Here is a 21,310-nt window from a genome sequence, read left to right on the forward strand (position 1 = left end):
CATTTCTCTCTCTCTGTATTCCAGGTGGATGGTAACAGTACTCTCGGTATGGGGTCCATTTCTCTCTCTCTGTATTCCAGGTGGATGGTAACAGTACTCTCGGTATGGGGTCCATTTCTCTCTCTCTGTATTCCAGGTGGATGGTAACAGTAGTACTCTCAGTATGGGGTCCATTTCTCTCTCTCTGTATTCCAGGTGGATGGTAACAGTAGTACTCTCAGTATGGGGTCCATTTCTCTCTCTCTGTATTCCAGGTGGATGGTAACAGTACTCTCAGTATGGGGTCCATTTCTCTCTCTCTGTATTCCAGGTGGATGGTAACAGTAGTACTCTCAGTATGGGGTCCATTTCTCTCTCTCTGTATTCCAGGTGGATGGTAACAGTACTCTCAGTATGGGGTCCATTTCTCTCTCTCTGTATTCCAGGTGGATGGTAACAGTACTCTCGGTATGGGGTCCATTTCTCTCTCTCTGTATTCCAGGTGGATGGTAACAGTACTCTCAGTATGGGGTCCATTTCTCTCTCTCTGTATTCCAGGTGGATGGTAACAGTACTCTCGGTATGGGGTCCATTTCTCTCTCTCTGTATTCCAGGTGGATGGTAACAGTACTCTCGGTATGGGGTCCATTTCTCTCTCTCTGTATTCCAGGTGGATGGTAACAGTACTCTCAGTATGGGGTCCATTTCTCTCTCTCTGTATTCCAGGGGGATGGTAACAGTACTCTCAGTATGGGGTCCATTTCTCTCTCTCTGTATTCCAGGGGGATGGTAACAGTACTCTCAGTATGGGGTCCATTTCTCTCTCTCTGTATTCCAGGTGGATGGTAACAGTAGTACTCTCAGTATGGGGTCCATTTCTCTCTCTCTGTATTCCAGGTGGATGGTAACAGTAGTAGTCTCAGTATGGGGTCCATTTCTCTCTCTCTGTATTCCAGGTGGATGGTAACAGTACTCTCAGTATGGGGTCCATTTCTCTCTCTCTGTATTCCAGGTGGATGGTAACAGTAGTACTCTCAGTATGGGGTCCATTTCTCTCTCTCTGTATTCCAGGTGGATGGTAACAGTAGTAGTCTCAGTATGGGGTCCATTTCTCTCTCTCTGTATTCCAGGTGGATGGTAACAGTACTCTCAGTATGGGGTCCATTTCTCTCTCTCTGTATTCCAGGTGGATGGTAACAGTACTCTCAGTATGGGGTCCATTTCTCTCTCTCTGTATTCCAGGTGGATGGTAACAGTACTCTCAGTATGGGGTCCATTTCTCTCTCTCTGTATTCCAGGTGGATGGTAACAGTACTCTCAGTATGGGGTCCATTTCTCTCTCTCTGTATTCCAGGTGGATGGTAACAGTACTCTCAGTATGGGGTCCATTTCTCTCTCTGTATTCCAGGTGGATGGTAACAGTACTCTCAGTATGGGGTCCATTTCTCTCTCTCTGTATTCCAGGTGGATGGTAACAGTACTCTCAGTATGGGGTCCATTTCTCTCTCTCTGTATTCCAGGTGGATGGTAACAGTAGTACTCTCAGTATGGGGTCCATTTCTCTCTCTCTGTATTCCAGGTGGATGGTAACAGTACTCTCAGTATGGGGTCCATTTCTCTCTCTCTGTATTCCAGGTGGATGGTAACAGTAGTACTCTCAGTATGGGGTCCATTTCTCTCTCTCTGTATTCCAGGTGGATGGTAACAGTAGTACTCTCAGTATGGGGTCCATTTCTCTCTCTCTGTATTCCAGGTGGATGGTAACAGTAGTACTCTCAGTATGGGGTCCATTTCTCTCTCTCTGTATTCCAGGTGGATGGTAACAGTAGTACTCTCAGTATGGGGTCCATTTCTCTCTCTCTGTATTCCAGGTGGATGGTAACAGTAGTACTCTCAGTATGGGGTCCATTTCTCTCTCTCTGTATTCCAGGTGGATGGTAACAGTACTCTCAGTATGGGGTCCATTTCTCTCTCTCTGTATTCCAGGTGGATGGTAACAGTAGTACTCTCAGTATGGGGTCCATTTCTCTCTCTCTGTATTCCAGGTGGATGGTAACAGTAGTACTCTCAGTATGGGGTCCATTTCTCTCTCTCTGTATTCCAGGTTGATGGTAACAGTAGTACTCTCAGTATGGGGTCCATTTCTCTCTCTCTGTATTCCAGGTGGATGGTAACAGTACTCTCAGTATGGGGTCCATTTCTCTCTCTCTGTATTCCAGGTGGATGGTAACAGTAGTACTCTCAGTATGGGGTCCATTTCTCTCTCTCTGTTTTCCAGGTGGATGGTAACAGTACTCTCAGTATGGGGTCCATTTCTCTCTCTCTGTATTCCAGGTGGATGGTAACAGTACTCTCGGTATGGGGTCCATTTCTCTCTCTCTGTATTCCAGGTGGATGGTAACAGTAGTAGTCTCAGTATGGGGTCCATTTCTCTCTCTCTGTATTCCAGGTGGATGGTAACAGTACTCTCGGTATGGGGTCCATTTCTCTCTCTCTGTATTCCAGGTGGATGGTAACAGTACTCTTGATATGGGGTCCATTTCTCTCTCTCTGTATTCCAGGTGGATGGTAACAGTAGTAGTCTCAGTATGGGGTCCATTTCTCTCTCTCTGTATTCCAGGTGGATGGTAACAGTAGTAGTCTCAGTATGGGGTCCATTTCTCGCTCTCTGTATTCCAGGTGGATGGTAACAGTAGTAGTCTCAGTATGGGGTCCATTTCTCTCTATATTCCAGGTGGATGGTAACAGTACTCTCAGTATGGGGTCCATTTCTCTCTCTCTGTATTCCATGTAGATGGTAACAGTACTCTCAGTATGGGGTCCATTTCTCTCTCTCTGTATTCCAGGTGGATGGTAACAGTAGTACTCTCAGTATGGGGTCCATTTCTCTCTCTCTGTATTCCAGGTGGATGGTAACAGTACTCTCAGTATGGGGTCCATTTCTCTCTCTCTGTATTCCAGGTGGATGGTAACAGTAGTACTCTCAGTATGGGGTCCATTTCTCTCTCTCTGTATTCCAGGTGGATGGTAACAGTAGTACTCTCAGTATGGGGTCCATTTCTCTCTCTCTGTATTCCAGGTTGATGGTAACAGTAGTACTCTCAGTATGGGGTCCATTTCTCTCTCTCTGTATTCCAGGTGGATGGTAACAGTACTCTCAGTATGGGGTCCATTTCTCTCTCTCTGTATTCCAGGTGGATGGTAACAGTACTCTCGGTATGGGGTCCATTTCTCTCTCTCTGTATTCCAGGTGGATGGTAACAGTACTCTCAGTATGGGGTCCATTTCTCTCTCTCTGTATTCCAGGTGGATGGTAACAGTACTCTCGGTATGGGGTCCATTTCTCTCTCTCTGTATTCCAGGTGGATGGTAACAGTAGTAGTCTCAGTATGGGGTCCATTTCTCTCTCTCTGTATTCCAGGTGGATGGTAACAGTACTCTCGGTATGGGGTCCATTTCTCTCTCTCTGTATTCCAGGTGGATGGTAACAGTACTCTTGATATGGGGTCCATTTCTCTCTCTCTGTATTCCAGGTGGATGGTAACAGTAGTAGTCTCAGTATGGGGTCCATTTCTCTCTCTCTGTATTCCAGGTGGATGGTAACAGTAGTAGTCTCAGTATGGGGTCCATTTCTCGCTCTCTGTATTCCAGGTGGATGGTAACAGTAGTAGTCTCAGTATGGGGTCCATTTCTCTCTATATTCCAGGTGGATGGTAACAGTACTCTCAGTATGGGGTCCATTTCTCTCTCTCTGTATTCCATGTAGATGGTAACAGTACTCTCAGTATGGGGTCCATTTCTCTCTCTCTGTATTCCAGGTGGATGGTAACAGTAGTACTCTCAGTATGGGGTCCATTTCTCTCTCTCTGTATTCCAGGTGGATGGTAACAGTACTCTCAGTATGGGGTCCATTTCTCTCTCTCTGTATTCCAGGTGGATGGTAACAGTAGTACTCTCAGTATGGGGTCCATTTCTCTCTCTCTGTATTCCAGGTGGATGGTAACAGTAGTACTCTCAGTATGGGGTCCATTTCTCTCTCTCTGTATTCCAGGTTGATGGTAACAGTAGTACTCTCAGTATGGGGTCCATTTCTCTCTCTCTGTATTCCAGGTGGATGGTAACAGTACTCTCAGTATGGGGTCCATTTCTCTCTCTCTGTATTCCAGGTGGATGGTAACAGTACTCTCGGTATGGGGTCCATTTCTCTCTCTCTGTATTCCAGGTGGATGGTAACAGTACTCTCAGTATGGGGTCCATTTCTCTCTCTCTGTATTCCAGGATGATGGTAACAGCAGTACTCTCAGTATGGGGTCCATTTCTCTCTCTCTGTATTCCAGGTGGATGGTAACAGTAGTAGTCTCAGTATGGGGTCCATTTCTCTCTCTCTGTATTCCAGGGGGATGGTAACAGTACTCTCAGTATGGGGTCCATTTCTCTCTCTCTGTATTCCAGGTTGATGGTAACAGTAGTACTCTCAGTATGGGGTCCATTTCTCTCTCTCTGTATTCCAGGTTGATGGTAACAGTAGTACTCTCAGTACGGGGTCCATTTCTCTCTCTCTGTATTCCAGGTGGATGGTAACAGTACTCTCAGTATGGGGTCCATTTCTCTCTCTCTGTATTCCAGGTGGATGGTAACAGTAGTACTCTCAGTATGGGGTCCATTTCTCTCTCTGTTTTCCAGGTGGATGGTAACAGTAATCTCAGTATGGGGTCCATTTCTCTCTCTCTGTATTCCAGGTGGATGGTAACAGTACTCTCAGTATGGGGTCCATTTCTCTCTCTCTGTATTCCAGGTGGATGGTAACAGTACTCTCGGTATGGGGTCCATTTCTCTCTCTCTGTTTTCCAGGTGGATGGTAACAGTACTCTCAGTATGGGGTCCATTTCTCTCTCTCTGTATTCCAGGTGGATGGTAACAGTACTCTCAGTATGGGGTCCATTTCTCTCTCTCTGTATTCCAGGTGGATGGTAACAGTAGTACTCTCAGTATGGGGTCCATTTCTCTCTCTCTGTATTCCAGGTGGATGGTAACAGTACTCTCAGTATGGGGTCCATTTCTCTCTCTCTGTATTCCAGGTGGATGGTAACAGTAGTACTCTCAGTATGGGGTCCATTTCTCTCTCTCTGTATTCCAGGTTGATGGTAACAGTAGTACTCTCAGTATGGGGTCCATTTCTCTCTCTCTGTATTCCAGGTGGATGGTAACAGTACTCTCAGTATGGGGTCCATTTCTCTCTCTCTGTATTCCAGGTGGATGGTAACAGTACTCTCAGTATGGGGTCCATTTCTCTCTCTCTGTATTCCAGGTGGATGGTAACAGTACTCTCGGTATGGGGTCCATTTCTCTCTCTCTGTATTCCAGGTGGATGGTAACAGTACTCTCAGTATGGGGTCCATTTCTCTCTCTCTGTATTCCAGGTTGATGGTAACAGTAGTACTCTCAGTATGGGGTCCATTTCTCTCTCTCTGTATTCCAGGTGGATGGTAACAGTAGTAGTCTCAGTATGGGGTCCATTTCTCTCTATATTCCAGGTGGATGGTAACAGTACTCTCAGTATGGGGTCCATTTCTCTCTCTCTGTATTCCATGTGGATGGTAACAGTACTCTCAGTATGGGGTCCATTTCTCTCTCTCTGTATTCCAGGTGGATGGTAACAGTAGTACTCTCAGTATGGGGTCCATTTCTCTCTCTCTGTATTCCAGGTGGATGGTAACAGTAGTAGTCTCGGTATGGGGTCCATTTCTCTCTCTCTGTATTCCAGGTGGATGGTAACAGTAGTACTCTCAGTATGGGGTCCATTTCTCTCTCTCTGTATTCCAGGTGGATGGTAACAGTACTCTCAGTATGGGGTCCATTTCTCTCTCTGTATTCCAGGTGGATGGTAACAGTACTCTCGGTATGGGGTCCATTTCTCTCTCTCTGTATTCCAGGTGGATGGTAACAGTACTCTCAGTATGGGGTCCATTTCTCTCTCTCTGTATTCCAGGTTGATGGTAACAGTAGTACTCTCAGTATGGGGTCCATTTCTCTCTCTCTGTATTCCAGGTGGATGGTAACAGTAGTAGTCTCAGTATGGGGTCCATTTCTCTCTATATTCCAGGTGGATGGTAACAGTACTCTCAGTATGGGGTCCATTTCTCTCTCTCTGTATTCCATGTGGATGGTAACAGTACTCTCAGTATGGGGTCCATTTCTCTCTCTCTGTATTCCAGGTGGATGGTAACAGTAGTACTCTCAGTATGGGGTCCATTTCTCTCTCTCTGTATTCCAAGGTGATGGTAACAGTAGTAGTCTCGGTATGGGGTCCATTTCTCTCTCTCTGTATTCCAGGTGGATGGTAACAGTAGTACTCTCAGTATGGGGTCCATTTCTCTCTCTCTGTATTCCAGGTGGATGGTAACAGTACTCTCAGTATGGGGTCCATTTCTCTCTCTCTGTATTCCAGGTGGATGGTAACAGTACTCTCAGTATGGGGTCCATTTCTCTCTCTCTGTATTCCAGGTGGATGGTAACAGTAGTACTCTCAGTATGGGGTCCATTTCTCTCTCTCTGTATTCCAGGTGGATGGTAACAGTAGTACTCTCAGTATGGGGTCCATTTCTCTCTCTCTGTATTCCAGGTGGATGGTAACAGTAGTACTCTCAGTATGGGGTCCATTTCTCTCTCTCTGTATTCCAGGTGGATGGTAACAGTAGTACTCAGTATGGGGTCCATTTCTCTCTCTCTGTATTCCAGGTTGATGGTAACAGTAGTACTCTCAGTATGGGGTCCATTTCTCTCTCTCTGTATTCCAGGTGGATGGTAACAGTACTCTCAGTATGGGGTCCATTTCTCTCTCTCTGTATTCCAGGTGGATGGTAACAGTACTCTCGGTATGGGGTCCATTTCTCTCTCTCTGTATTCCAGGTGGATGGTAACAGTACTCTCAGTATGGGGTCCATTTCTCTCTCTCTGTATTCCAGGTTGATGGTAACAGTAGTACTCTCAGTATGGGGTCCATTTCTCTCTCTCTGTATTCCAGGTGGATGGTAACAGTAGTACTCTCAGTATGGGGTCCATTTCTCTCTCTGTATTCCAGGTGGATGGTAACAGTACTCTCAGTATGGGGTCCATTTCTCTCTCTCTGTATTCCAGGTGGATGGTAACAGTACTCTCGGTATGGGGTCCATTTCTCTCTCTCTGTATTCCAGGTGGATGGTAACAGTACTCTCAGTATGGGGTCCATTTCTCTCTCTCTGTATTCCAGGTGGATGGTAACAGTAGTACTCTCAGTATGGGGTCCATTTCTCTCTCTCTGTATTCCAGGTGGATGGTAACAGTAGTACTCTCAGTATGGGGTCCATTTCTCTCTCTGTATTCCAGGTGGATGGTAACAGTACTCTCAGTATGGGGTCCATTTCTCTCTCTCTCTATTCCAGGTGGATGGTAACAGTACTCTCAGTATGGGGTCCATTTCTCTCTCTCTGTATTCCAGGTGGATGGTAACAGTAGTACTCTCAGTATGGGGTCCATTTCTCTCTCTCTGTATTCCAGGTGGATGGTAACAGTAGTACTCTCAGTATGGGGGTCCATTTCAAGCAGTTGAAGCGCCTAGTGGAGGAGCCATCGTTCAGCCAGATCCTGATCCCTCTGCAGTCTGTCCTCATCCCCACACTGCCCTCTACTGGCCCTGCAAACACACTGCACCACGACGCATTCCCCGGACACTGGGCCTACCTCGATGGCTTTGAAGATACTGTGAGTGTGTGTGTTTGGGGGGGTAGTTTGTCTTTCTGTGTGCGTCGTGTCACGTGGTGCGTGTCACATGGTGCGTGTATCTGTGTGGGGGGGGTAGTATGTCTTCCTGTGTGTCTGTGTCGTGCCACATGGTGTGTGTGTGTGTGTGTGTGTGTCTCACAATAATGTGTGTGTAGGTGGAGATCCTAGCCTCCCTCCAGAAGCCCAAGAAGATTGGCCTGAAGGGAAGTGATGGGAGGAGCTACACTGTGATGTGTAAACCTAAAGATGACCTCCGGAAAGACTGTCGTCTCATGGAGTTCAACTGCCTCATCAACAAGGTGTTTAACCTGTCACTTCTCCAACTGGCATCTGTACAACACTCTGCTGTAGCCCAGCGATATCAGAACACTTCAGACTGTGTGTGTGTGTGTGTGTAGTGCCTGCGTAAGGATGCAGAGTCCAGGAGGAGGGAGCTCCATATCCGTACATATGGTGTGATCCCACTGAATGAGGAGTGTGGCATCATCGAGTGGGTCAACAACACTGGAGGTCTCCGACACATTCTGAACAAACTCTACAAGGAGAGAGGTACACCCACTGACCACACTCTACTAGGAGAGAGGTACACCCACTGACCACTCTACTAGGAGAGAGGTACACCCACTGACCACACTCTACTAGGAGAGAGGTACACACACTGACCACACTCTACTAGGAGAGAGGTACACCCACTGACCACACTCTACTAGGAGAGAGGTACACCCACTGACCACACTCTACTAGGAGAGAGGTACACACACTGACCACACTCTACTAGGAGAGAGGTACACCCACTGACCACACTCTACTAGGAGAGAGGTACACCCACTGACCACACTCTACTAGGAGAGAGGTACACACACTGACCACACTCTACTAGGAGAGAGGTACACCCACTGACCACACTCTACTAGGAGAGAGGTACACCCACTGACCACTACTAGGAGAGAGGTACACCCACTGACCACACTCTACTAGGAGAGAGGTACACCCACTGACCACACTCTACTAGGAGAGAGGTACACCCACTGACCACACTCTACTAGGAGAGGTACACCCACTGACCACACTCTACAAGGAGAGGTACACCCACTGACCACACTCTACTAGGAGAGAGGTACACCCACTGACCACTCTACTAGGAGAGAGGTACACCCACTGACCACACTCTACAAGGAGAGGTACACCCACTGACCACACTCTACTAGGAGAGGTACACCCACTGACCACACTCTACAAGGAGAGGTACACCCACTGACCACACTCTACTAGGAGAGAGGTACACCCACTGACCACACTCTACTAGGAGAGGTACACCCACTGACCACACTCTACAAGGAGAGGTACACCCACTGACCACACTCTACTAGGAGAGAGGTACACCCACTGACCACTCTACTAGGAGAGGTACACCCACTGACCACACTCTACAAGGAGAGGTACACCCACTGACCACACTCTACAAGGAGAGGTACACCCACTGACCACACTCTACTAGGAGAGGTACACCCACTGACCACACTCTACTAGGAGAGAGGTACACCCACTGACCACTCTACTAGGAGAGAGGTACACCCACTGACCACACTCTACTAGGAGAGGTACACCCACTGACCACACTCTACAAGGAGAGAGGTACACCCACTGACCACTCTACTAGGAGAGAGGTACACCCACTGACCACACTACTAGGAGAGAGGTACACCCACTGACCACACTACTAGGAGAGAGGTACACCCACTGACCACACTACTAGGAGAGAGGTACACCCACTGACCACTCTACTAGGAGAGAGGTACACCCACTGACCACACTCTACTAGGAGAGAGGTACACCCACTGACCACACTCTACTAGGAGAGGTACACCCACTGACCACACTCTACAAGGAGAGAGGTACACCCACTGACCACTCTACTAGGAGAGAGGTACACCCACTGACCACACTACTAGGAGAGAGGTACACCCACTGACCACACTACTAGGAGAGGGGTACACCCACTGACCACACTCTACTAGGAGAGAGGTACACCCACTGACCACACTCTACTAGGAGAGAGGTACACCCACTGACCACTCTACTAGGAGAGAGGTACACCCACTGACCACAATCTACAAGGAGAGAGGTACACCCACTGACCACAATCTACAAGGAGAGAGGTACACCCACTGACCACACTCTACTAGGAGAGAGGTACACCCACTGACCACACTCTACTAGGAGAGGTACACCCACTGACCACACTCTACTAGGAGAGAGGTACACCCACTGACCACACTCTACTAGGAGAGAGGTACACCCACTGACCACACTCTACTAGGAGAGAGGTACACCCACTGACCACTCTACTAGGAGAGAGGTACACCCACTGACCACACTCTACTAGGAGAGAGGTACACCCACTGACCACACTCTACTAGGAGAGAGGTACACACACTGACCACACTCTACAAGGAGAGAGGTACACCCACTGACCACACTCTACTAGGAGAGAGGTACACCCACTGACCACACTCTACTAGGAGAGAGGTACACCCACTGACCACTCTACTAGGAGAGAGGTACACCCACTGACCACACTCTACTAGGAGAGAGGTACACCCACTGACCACACTCTACTAGGAGAGAGGTACACCCACTGACCACTCTACTAGGAGAGAGGTACACCCACTGACCACACTCTACTAGGAGAGAGGTACACACACTGACCACACACTCAATAAAACTCACTTACGTGTGTGTGTGTGTGTGTGTATGTGTGTGTAGGTATCCTGATGTCAGGTAAAGAGTTGAAGAAGTTCATTCTTCCTAAGACTGCACCGTTTGAGGAGAAGCTGAAAATCCATAAGGACATCCTGTGTGCCAGACACCCCCCTGTCTTCTATGAATGGTTCCTCCGAACCTTCCCTGACCCCACCACATGGTATGACCCAGTACACACACACACACGTTTTACAACACACACATACACTATAAATTACTGGTAATTTACCGTGTTTGTGTGTGTCTGGTCGGTGTGTGTGTGTAGGTACAGCAGCAGGTCAGCCTACTGTCGCTCCACAGCGGTGATGTCCGTGGTGGGCTACATCCTGGGTCTTGGAGACCGCCATGGAGAGAACATCCTGTTTGACTCATTCACCGGGGAGTGTGTTCACGTCGACTTCAACTGCCTCTTCAACAAGGTGTGTGTTGCTTGGACTTGCTTGCACCTCAACAAGTTCATGAGGCCAAATTCAATACATGCCTCTCGATCCCACCCCTTCTCCCTCTCTTTCTCCCCCCTTCACTCTCTCAGGGTGAGACGTTTGATGTTCCGGAGGTGGTTCCGTTCAGACTGACCCAGAACATGGTCCATGCAATGGGCCCCATGGGGACAGAGGGGCTGTTCAGAACCGCCTGTGAAGTCACGCTACGTCTGATGAGAGACCAGAGAGAACCACTTATGAGGTACACACACACACATATATATATATATATATATAACACACACACAAACACACATAAACACAGGGATTTCAATGAAGCTGTCCCTCTTGCCAGAGGCTACTGAGATCAACATGTGCCAAACTAGCCCACCAGGTGAGTGGGACTTCAAAGGACGAATGGTAGGGGGGGTGTAGTCAGTGTGTGTGTGTGTTTTTGTTTCAGTGTACTGAAGACGTTCCTCCATGACCCTCTGGTAGAGTGGAGTAAACCTAAAGGACTGTCCAAGACACAGGCCAGTGAGACTGGCGAGATAGTCAACGAGAAGGTACACACACACTCTATCCCTCTCTCTCTAAATAAATGTTCATATAAAACACAGTATCTCTAAATACATGTGAAAGGATTAACTAACACATCCTTTCTCCCCTCCCAGGCCAAGACCCATGTGTGTGAGATTGATCAGCGTTTGCAGGGCGTGATAAAGAGTCGTAACAAGGTGTTGGGTCTGCCTCTGTCTATAGAGGGACACGTCCACTACCTCATAGAGGAGGCTACCGACGACAAACTACTGTGTCAGATGTACCTGGGCTGGGGACCTTACCTGTGATACACACGGCTTCTCTGAGACACTGTCGACAAATTCAATACTTTTCTTGTTCTGTTATCCATTAAGTGATTTTCCTTTTTCATGTTTTTGTAAGTCTGGAGTAATTGTTTTTCATGGGGAAGTTGCATATTTCCCATTAATAAAAAAAAAAAAATAGTATTCTGAAATGCTGGTGTGTGTGTGGTCTAATCTCATCACCCTGTTCAGATTACTGAGGGGCCAGTCAGTCTCTGGTGATAGTTGAAACAGGAACAGAAATATACATGAAGCATTCACTCACACATGACAGAGGGAGTTTGACATTTGACGGGATACCTACTCTTCTTTCGCGTCATAGCGCGACAAATGTCCTTTGCAGCAGCCCATTGGCGTCACCAAAAATCCCCTAAAACCGCGAATAGAGAAACGAGCTACTGGAGAGGTAAACAGAATGAACATATTCCGCTGTCATTCATTCAAACAACGCGAGCTGATATGATGGATATTCTTAGCTCCTCTGTGTGGAAAATGTTATGACAGGATACATCACCGCTAGTCATACTCTGTCTTTCGAGAATGGTCGTTGTTTACGGTCTCAGTTTTTCACATGCCAGTAATCCATTTAGAAGAGATGTCTTTTTATAGCTGTCCACGGCTGCTAGACAACTAGCCAAGCTCGTTGCGCCGTAGGAGAGAGGCCGACCTTGACCAGATGGATATCACGAGGCTCGCTGTGGACGCGGGCGCGTTTATCAACCGAGCAGTTCAGGTGAGGGAGATGTTGAATTTAACTTCAGTGATAATCAAGGGTCGATTTATGTCAAGCTGATTCAGTTACATAGTAGCGGAGATGACGGATGTGTATTTGGTGCGGCAGGTAGCCTAGTGGTTGGAGCGTTGGACTAGTAACCGAAAGGTTGCTAGATCGAGTCCCCGAGCTGACAAATCTGTCATTCTGCCGCTGAACAACGCAGTTAACCCACTGTCATTCTAAATAAGATTTTTTTTCTTAACTGACTTGCCTAGTAAAATAAATAAAAACAAATAAATTGTGCTCAAGTGAACAATCGGAGATTCAGCACCATTCATATGGACAACGTCATGTTCAGCACCACGTGACAGTGGACAGCGACTGTCTCCGGCGCAGCCATTCCTCAAATGTGATTCCATGTGATCCTTTGAAACTGCATCTACAACACACACATAGATGACGTGTTGTATCTCCTCCGTATACGGAGGAAGCTCTGGGGCAGGCTGAGAAGACAGAGTTGGACAGCCGGTTGGAGAGTCTCCTGGACAGAGCAGAGTCCACTAAGACCTGGACTGACAAAATCATCTCACAGACTGAGACTTTACTGGTTAGTTTTTTTTGTGTTTTTTTTGTGTGTTTTTGTGTGTAAGCGAAGGGATTTTAACCTCTAGCCCCTGATCTCTGAACCCTTTTAGGAGCACGTTTAGAGGACTTGTTGTATAAGGGTCTGGATTGGAGCGCCCCTGAGAGGCCTCATACAGCTGACATACTGCTGACCTCGTACAGCTGACATACTGCTGACCTCGTACAGCTGACATACTGCTGACCTCGTACAGCTGACATACTGCTGACCTCGTACAGCTGACATACTGCTGACATATCAAATCAAATTTATTTATATAGCCCTTCGTACATCAGCTGATATCTCAAAGTGCTGTACAGAAACCCAGCCTAAAACCCCAAACAGCAAGCAATGCAGGTGTAGAAGCACGGTGGCTAGGAAAAACTCCCTAGAAAGGCCAAAACCTAGGAAGAAACCTAGAGAGGAACCAGGCTATGTGGGGTGGCCAGTCCTCTTCTGGCTGTGCCGGGTGGAGATTATAACAGAACATGGCCAAGATGTTCAAATGTTCATAAATGACCAGCATGGTCGAATAATAATAAGGCAGAACAGTTGAAACTGGAGCAGCAGCACAGCCAGGTGGACTGGGGACAGCAAGGAGTCATCATGTCAGGTATTCCTGGGGCATGGTCCTACTGCTGACCTCGTACAGCTGACATACTGCTGACCTCGTACAGCTGACATACTGCTGACCTCGTACAGCTGACATACTGCTGACCTCGTACAGCTGACATACTGCTGACCTCGTACAGCTGACATACTGCTGACCTCGTACAGCTGACATACCGCTGACCTCATACAGCAGACATACCGCTGACCTTATACAGCTGACATACTGGTGACCTTATACAGCTGACATACTGCTGACCTTATACTGCTGACCTCATACTGCTGACCTCATTCATACTGCTGACCTCATTCATACTGCTGACCACATACTGCCCACCACATACTGCTGACCACATACTGCCCACCACACTGCTGATCTCATACAGTTGACCTCACACTGCTGACTTCATACAGCTGACTTCATACAGTTGACCTTACACTGCTGACCTCATACTGCTGACCACATACTGCTGACCTCATTCATACTGCTGACCTCATTCATACTGCTGACCTCATTCATACTGCTGACCTCATTCATACTGCTGACTTCATACTGCTGACCTCATACTGCTGATCTCATACAGTTGACCTCACACTGCTGACCTCATACTGCTGACCTCATACTGCCGACCACATACTGCCCACCACATACTGCCCACCACATACCGCCCACCACATACCGCCCACCACATACCGCCCACCACATACTGCTGATCTCATACAGTTGACCACACACTGCTGACCTCATACTGCTGACCTCATACTGCTGACCTCATACTGCTGACCTCATACTGCTGACCTCATACTGCTGACCTCATACTGCTGACCTCATACTGCTGACCACATACTGCTGACCTCATACTACTGAATACATACTGCTGACCTCATACTGCTGACCACATACTGCTGACCACATACTGCTGACCACATACTGCTGACCTCATACTGCTGACCTCATACTGCTGACCTCATACTGCTGACCACATACTGCTGACCACACACTACTGACCACACACTGCTGACCACACACTGCTGACCACATACTGCTGACCTCATACTGCTGACCACATACTGCTGACCTCATACTGCTGACCTCATACTGCTGACCAAATACTGCTGACCTCATACTGCTGACCACACACTACTGACCACACACTGCTGACCACATACTGCTGACCTCATACTACTGAATACATACTGCTGACCTCATACTACTGACCACATACTGCTGACCTTATACTGCTGACCTCATACTGCTGACTGCTGACCACATACTGCCCACCACATACTGCTGATCACATATTGCTGACCACATACTGCTGACCTCATACTGCTGACCACACACTACTGACCACACACTGCTGACCACATACTGCTGACCACATACTGCTGACCTCATACTACTGAATACATACTGCTGACCTCATACTACTGACCACATACTGCTGACCTCATACTACTGACCACATACTGCTGACCTCATACTACTGAATACATACTGCTGACCTCATACTACTGACCACATACTGCTGACCTCATACTACTGAATACATACTGCTGACCTCATACTACTGACCACATACTGCTGACCTTATACTGCTGACCTCATACTGCTGACTGCTGACCACATACTGCCCACCACATACTGCTGATCACATATTGCTGACCACATACTGCTGACCTCATACTACTGACCACATACTACTGACCACATATTGCTGACCACATACTGCTGACCTCATATTGCTGACCACATACTGCTGACCTCATACTACTGACCACATACTACTGACCACATACTACTGACCACATACTGCTGACCACATACTACTGACCACATACTACTGACCACATACTGCTGACCTCATACTGCTGACCGCCGACCTCATACTGCTGACCTCATACTGCTGACTGCTGACCACATACTGCCCACCACATACTGCTGATCTCATACTGCCCACCACATACTGCTGATCTCATACAGTTGACCTCACACTGCTGACCTCATACTGCTGACCACATACTGCTGACCTCATACTGCTGACCTCATACTGCTGACTGCTGACCACATACTGCTGACCTCATACTGCTGACCACATACTGCTGATCACATACTGCCCACCACATACTGCTGATCTCATACTGCTGACTTCATACAGCTGACTTCATACAGCTGACCTCACACTGCTGACCACATACTGCTGACCTCATATCGGTGACGTCTTACCGCTGACCTCATGAATTGACCCTTCGCTAACCAGCTGAGCTAGCAAACAATGTAACAAATTATAATTTTTGAATCTCAAAATACTCCAAAAGGCTCTGCATCTCAGGAATCACAAGTACCCCTGGTGCACTGTTAAATTATTTTTCCATTACATGTTTTATTTATTTATTTAATTTTTTAAAGAAAACTCTGTTTTTGCCATAGCCCTCACTGGCTTTCATGCGATTTAAACGTGAGCTTGTCCTATGTGCCAGACTGGATGACAGTTGCTATCCATTGGACCTTCTCAGACTTAACGAAGGGTTTATACGTAGTTGGCTCAGGAGAGGTGTGCCTTAGGTTTCCAAGAGTGTCAACTATGCACAGCATCAAAAGTCAATTCTCATCGCTCTCTCCTCTCTCATTCTCTCCCTATGTTTTCTCTCTCTCTGTCTGTCTGTCTCTCTCTCTCTCTCTCTCTCTCTGAGTCTAAATGCTAACCCATTAGGAGAGGAGTATGTAGCTCATGTCTCCTACATGTTCAGCTTCCTACGAGTCAGATGGCTGAAGGTCAGTCCTCACATATACACATGCACACTCCCACACACTTGTTTTAACATCAGGTAGCAGAAAAACTGAACGATATGATGAAAATGGACCAGCAGTTCTCTCATTGGTTGGTCCTGTTCCTGTATGTCTTCTCATTGATTGATCCTATGTATCTCTATCCAATGCTGTCAGATGTGGGCCCAGGAAGTCTCTCGGGCAGAGATGGAGCTGAGGATCTCTCAGTGTGTGTTTGACCGACAGTCAGAGATCACCAGACTACTGCTGGAGGGAATCAACACTACACATGTATGTACCAACACGCACGCGCACACACACACACACACACACATTCACATAGACTAGTATTAACACAGACACCTGCTCACTCTCTCGTTCTACCCTGTCTGTTGCAGGCTGCCCATTTGAGAAGTCTGTCTGACTTTGTAGAAGCCCAGGGTAGCTACCAGCTCACACAGGACCTACACACCCAACTGGCCTGGTGTGTATCTGTGTGTGTGTGTGTGTTAACCGCTTTTTACTTTCTCTCATTGTAGCTCTCCCCCTCTGATCTGCTATAATAACAACTGGCACTTAGAAACTAACCAACCCTCAACAGGTAACCTGCCCTTATCAACCATTCAGCCCCTAGCAACCTGTGACTCTTCAACAACCAACCAGGCAACTAGTCAACCCTTAGCAACCAACCAGGCAAACAGCCAACCCTTAACAACCACCCAGCCCTTAGCAACATGTGAGTTTTCGACAACCATCCAGGCAACTAGCCAACCTGTAGCAGCCAACCAGGCAACTAGCCAACCCCTATCAAGCAACCAGGCAAACAGCCAACCCTTAGCAACCAACCAGGCAGCCTACGAGTCCTCAAAAACCAAGAAGTCCTCGACATACAACCAGACAAGCAGCCAAATCTTAGCAACCACTGGATCCTCTACAACCAACCAGGTAACCAACTAGTTTAGATTAGTTTATTGACAAAAATGTTGATTTGCTAGGCCTCGACACTCATCCAGGCAACCAGCCAACCCCTAGAAATCAACCAGGCAACCAGCCAACCTCTACAAACCATCCAGGCAACCAATGAGTCCCCAACAACCAATGTGTCCTCATCAACCAACCAGGCAACAAACCAACCCTTAACAACTAACCAGCCATTGACAACCAACCAGGCAACCAGTCAATCCCTAGCAACCAACCAGGCACCCAGTCAATCCTTAGCAAACATTGAGTCCTCACCAATCAACGAGTCCCCGACAAACAACCAAGCAACCAGCCAAGCCTTGACAACCAACCAGCCAACCATTAGCAACCAATGAGTCCTCAACCACCAACCAGGTAACTAACCAACCCTTGCAAACCAACCAAGCCAACAATGACTTCTCAATAACCAATGAGTCCTCAACCACCAACCAGGCAACTAGCCAACCCTTAGCGACTCACCAGCCCTCGACAACTAACCAGGCAACCAGCCAATCCTTAGCAACTAACCAGGTCCCCAGCCAACCCTTTACAACCAGCTGGGAATCTTTCAAACCCTTAGCAACCAATGACTCATCAACAACCAACGAGTTCTCAACAACCAACCAGACAACTAGCCAACCCTTAGCCACCAACAGGTCAACCAACCAGACAACCAATGTGTTTTCAACAACTAATGAGTCCTCGACCACCAACCAGGTAACTAACCAGCCCTCGACAACCAATAAGGTAACCAACCAATCTCTAGCAACCTACCGGACAAACAGCCAATGAGTCGTCACCAAACAACGAGAACTTGACAAACAACCAAGCAACCAGCCAACCCTTGACATCCAACCAGGCAATCCTTACAAACCACCCGGTAACCAACCAACCAACAGACAGCCCTTGATAAGCCACCAGGAAACCATCAAACCCTTAGCAGCCAATGATTTCTCAGCAATCAACGAGTCCTCGACAATCAAGGAGAACGTGACAAACAACCAACTCTCAACAACCAACCAGCCCTTAGAAACCAGCCAGAGAACCAGTCAGCCTGCAGGTGGTCCTGTAGCTGACTGAACAATCTGACTGTGGAACTGTCTGTATGAAAAGCGTGCGTTTATATTGTGGGTTTGAGTTGTGAACAGCTCCTCTCTGCCAAAACATCAGCTACCATGGCTAGGTCCTAAATGAAGGCTCTGTCTCAGTCGTAGTGGTGAAGGGCAACACAGCTATAGGGGCCGTCTATAAACCGTAGCAGGCTTGTATTGACCATTCACCAGTGTTGTTGTTGGACCCAGCAGGACACACGCGTACGGGCTAATCCAGGAAGAGTAAGAGGACATGCTACTATGGAGTCATCAGTGGTAGGGAAGTCTTAGATGTTGATATCTACTGTCCTGTCATAACCTGTGTGTCTATCGGAGCGTCCATGTACTCTTTAAGGGAGTTATATGGTGGTGGTCTACAGTATGTGCAGGTTATCTAGATGTATGTAGGTTACTGTATATGGGGGTGTAGATCTATATGGTTGGTATAGACTGTCTATTTGGAGACTTGGAGGAAAACTGACAGCTGTGTTTACATGATGTATTGTGTCGTCTGAAAACAGTTTGTGTGATCAAGAGAGGTGACATGTTTCATATGTAATACATGTGTGTGTGACCCTTCACCTCTATAGGGTGAGGTCATTTTCCATACGGCAACATGTCGCGCTTATTCCATAGTATTAAACATACACACAGCCTTGAATATAGTCCCACCAGGCTAAACCGTGTAAATGTTTCCGTCTACAGATGTTTTCAATTGACCCTGCCTGAGAGGGCAGCTATACACACACACACGACAGCCCCGCCTCGATCTGCTGGTGCTGAGGTCTACGTGCTTACTCTGGGTTACTGGGACACAGAACACACACACATTAACTATTGAGGTTTGACTTCCCTGTCTCTGAACCTGTCAGGGTTGTTTCAGTGACATTATGTTTTATTAACTCTGACCATATAAGATCATCTGGAATTATTTAGAATCATATTAAACTGATAATGAGGCTCTGGTGCAGTGTGATGTTTATCAGAGCTCTGAATCTATGGCTGCTGTGTTCCTATGATGTGTGTGTGTGTGTGTGTACACCCGCCCTCTCTGAGCTGAGGGCCTGTATCAGAGCCAAATGAGAAGTCGGAGTCTTAAACCCGTCCATGGCTGTCGCTATTCCTGGTTTTCCTGTGGCGTTCCCGGTCATAACTGTTTCCTGTGACTATAGAATGTTTCACCTGTCCGTCAGCACAGAGGTCCGACTCCGACCTGTCAGAGAGAGGTCTCCTGGTGAGATGTTTTATGGACATCCTGTGTGGCTGAGGAAATATGAACTCCAGATCTGCCCTTGCCCACACACACACACACACACACACACACACACACACACAAAGCTTTACTTAGTACGCTGTTTGGGGATATTATATTTTATAGTATACAACCTGACAGTCAATTGTAAATACTTTTATTAAGCTATGTGTAGGTGAGAATTCTGGTTCGGTATCGGAGATATTTTACTAAACAACAGTTGCATACTTCTCACCGTCTTCTACGACATGAGCAGACCTGTGGCAAGGTGAACCTTATCTGGAAGTCCTTGGTCATAGTTCCCACATCTCCATTGAGGGACCTGTCTTTGGTACACATACTGCTGAGGAAGGGGGACACAGTCAGGTATGTACACACTGTCACGGCCGTTGTTGGTGGAAGAAGGTGAGGACCAATGCGCAGCAAATGTCCACCTTTTTAATAAAAAAAATGAACACTGAACAAAAACAACAAAGTGAACGAACGAAACAGTTCTGTCTGGTGCAGAAACAAACACTCAACAGAAAACAATCACCCACAACTCAAGGGTGAAAACAGGCTACCTAAGTATGGTTCTCAATCAGGGACAACGATTGACAGCTGCCTCTGATTGAGAACCATACCAGGGCAAATCATAGAAAAAAGAACATAGACTGCCCACCCCAACTCACGCCCTGACCATACTAAAACAAAGACAAAACAAAGGAACTAAGGTCAGAACGTGACACATTCTTATTGGACCATGCAGGAAGAGCGACAGCATGACGTCACCAAAACATTCCCATCTAAAATAGTAGTGAGTGCATATACAGTGCCTTGCGAAAGTATTCGGCCCCCTTGAACTTTGCGACCTTTTGCCACATTTCAGGCCTCAAACATAAAGATATAAAACTGTATTTTTTTGTGAAGAATCAACAACAAGTGGGACACAATCATGAAGTGGAACGACATTTATTGGATATTTCAAACTTTTTTAACAAATCAAAAACTGAAAAATTGGGCGTGCAAAATTATTCAGCCCCTTTACTTTCAGTGCAGCAAACTCTCTCCAGAAGTTCAGTGAGGATCTCTGAATGATCCAATGTTGACCTAAATGACTAATGATGATAAATACAATCCACCTGTGTGTAATCAAGTCTCCGTATAAATGCACCTGCACTGTGATAGTCTCAGAGGTCCGTTAAAAGCGCAGAGAGCATCATGAAGAACAAGGAACACACCAGGCAGGTCCGAGATACTGTTGTGAAGAAGTTTAAAGCCGGATTTGGATACAAAAAGATTTCCCAAGCTTTAAACATCCCAAGGAGCACTGTGCAAGCGATAATATTGAAATGGAAGGAGTATCAGACCACTGCAAATCTACCTGAAGACCTGACCGTCCCTCTAAACTTTCAGCTCATACAAGGAGAAGACTGATCAGAGATGCAGCCAAGAGGCCCATGATCACTCTGGATGAACTGCAGAGATCTACAGCTGAGGTGGGAGACTCTGTCCATAGGACAA

General features: G+C 47.1%; 1 protein-coding gene and 1 long non-coding RNA gene across 3 annotated transcripts in view; both read left to right on the plus strand.

Moving 5' to 3' along the window:
* Positions 1 to 11,940, plus strand: part of atr (ATR serine/threonine kinase) — a 31,801-nt gene extending 19,861 nt beyond the window's left edge. For both annotated transcript variants that reach the window (XM_036952110.1, XM_036952112.1), the window contains 8 exons: positions 7,516 to 7,719; positions 7,896 to 8,039; positions 8,139 to 8,289; positions 10,507 to 10,663; positions 10,769 to 10,922; positions 11,036 to 11,187; positions 11,389 to 11,491; positions 11,600 to 11,940. In XM_036952110.1, the coding sequence (XP_036808005.1) occupies positions 7,516 to 7,719; positions 7,896 to 8,039; positions 8,139 to 8,289; positions 10,507 to 10,663; positions 10,769 to 10,922; positions 11,036 to 11,187; positions 11,389 to 11,491; positions 11,600 to 11,773 (1,239 nt within the window). In that variant the 3' untranslated portion in view covers positions 11,774 to 11,940. The remainder of the gene's footprint in view (positions 1 to 7,515; positions 7,720 to 7,895; positions 8,040 to 8,138; positions 8,290 to 10,506; positions 10,664 to 10,768; positions 10,923 to 11,035; positions 11,188 to 11,388; positions 11,492 to 11,599) is intronic.
* A 1,742-nt stretch (positions 11,941 to 13,682) lies between these two features.
* On the plus strand, positions 13,683 to 19,516 carry LOC110495694. Its single transcript, XR_005037393.1, has 3 exons — positions 13,683 to 16,510; positions 16,682 to 16,795; positions 16,903 to 19,516. It is a non-coding gene; the product is annotated as an uncharacterized LOC110495694 (long non-coding RNA).
* The last annotated feature ends 1,794 nt before the right edge of the window (positions 19,517 to 21,310 follow it).

The sequence above is a fragment of the Oncorhynchus mykiss genome, chromosome 18 (genome assembly GCF_013265735.2).
Source record: "Oncorhynchus mykiss isolate Arlee chromosome 18, USDA_OmykA_1.1, whole genome shotgun sequence".
NCBI lineage: Eukaryota > Metazoa > Chordata > Actinopteri > Salmoniformes > Salmonidae > Oncorhynchus > Oncorhynchus mykiss.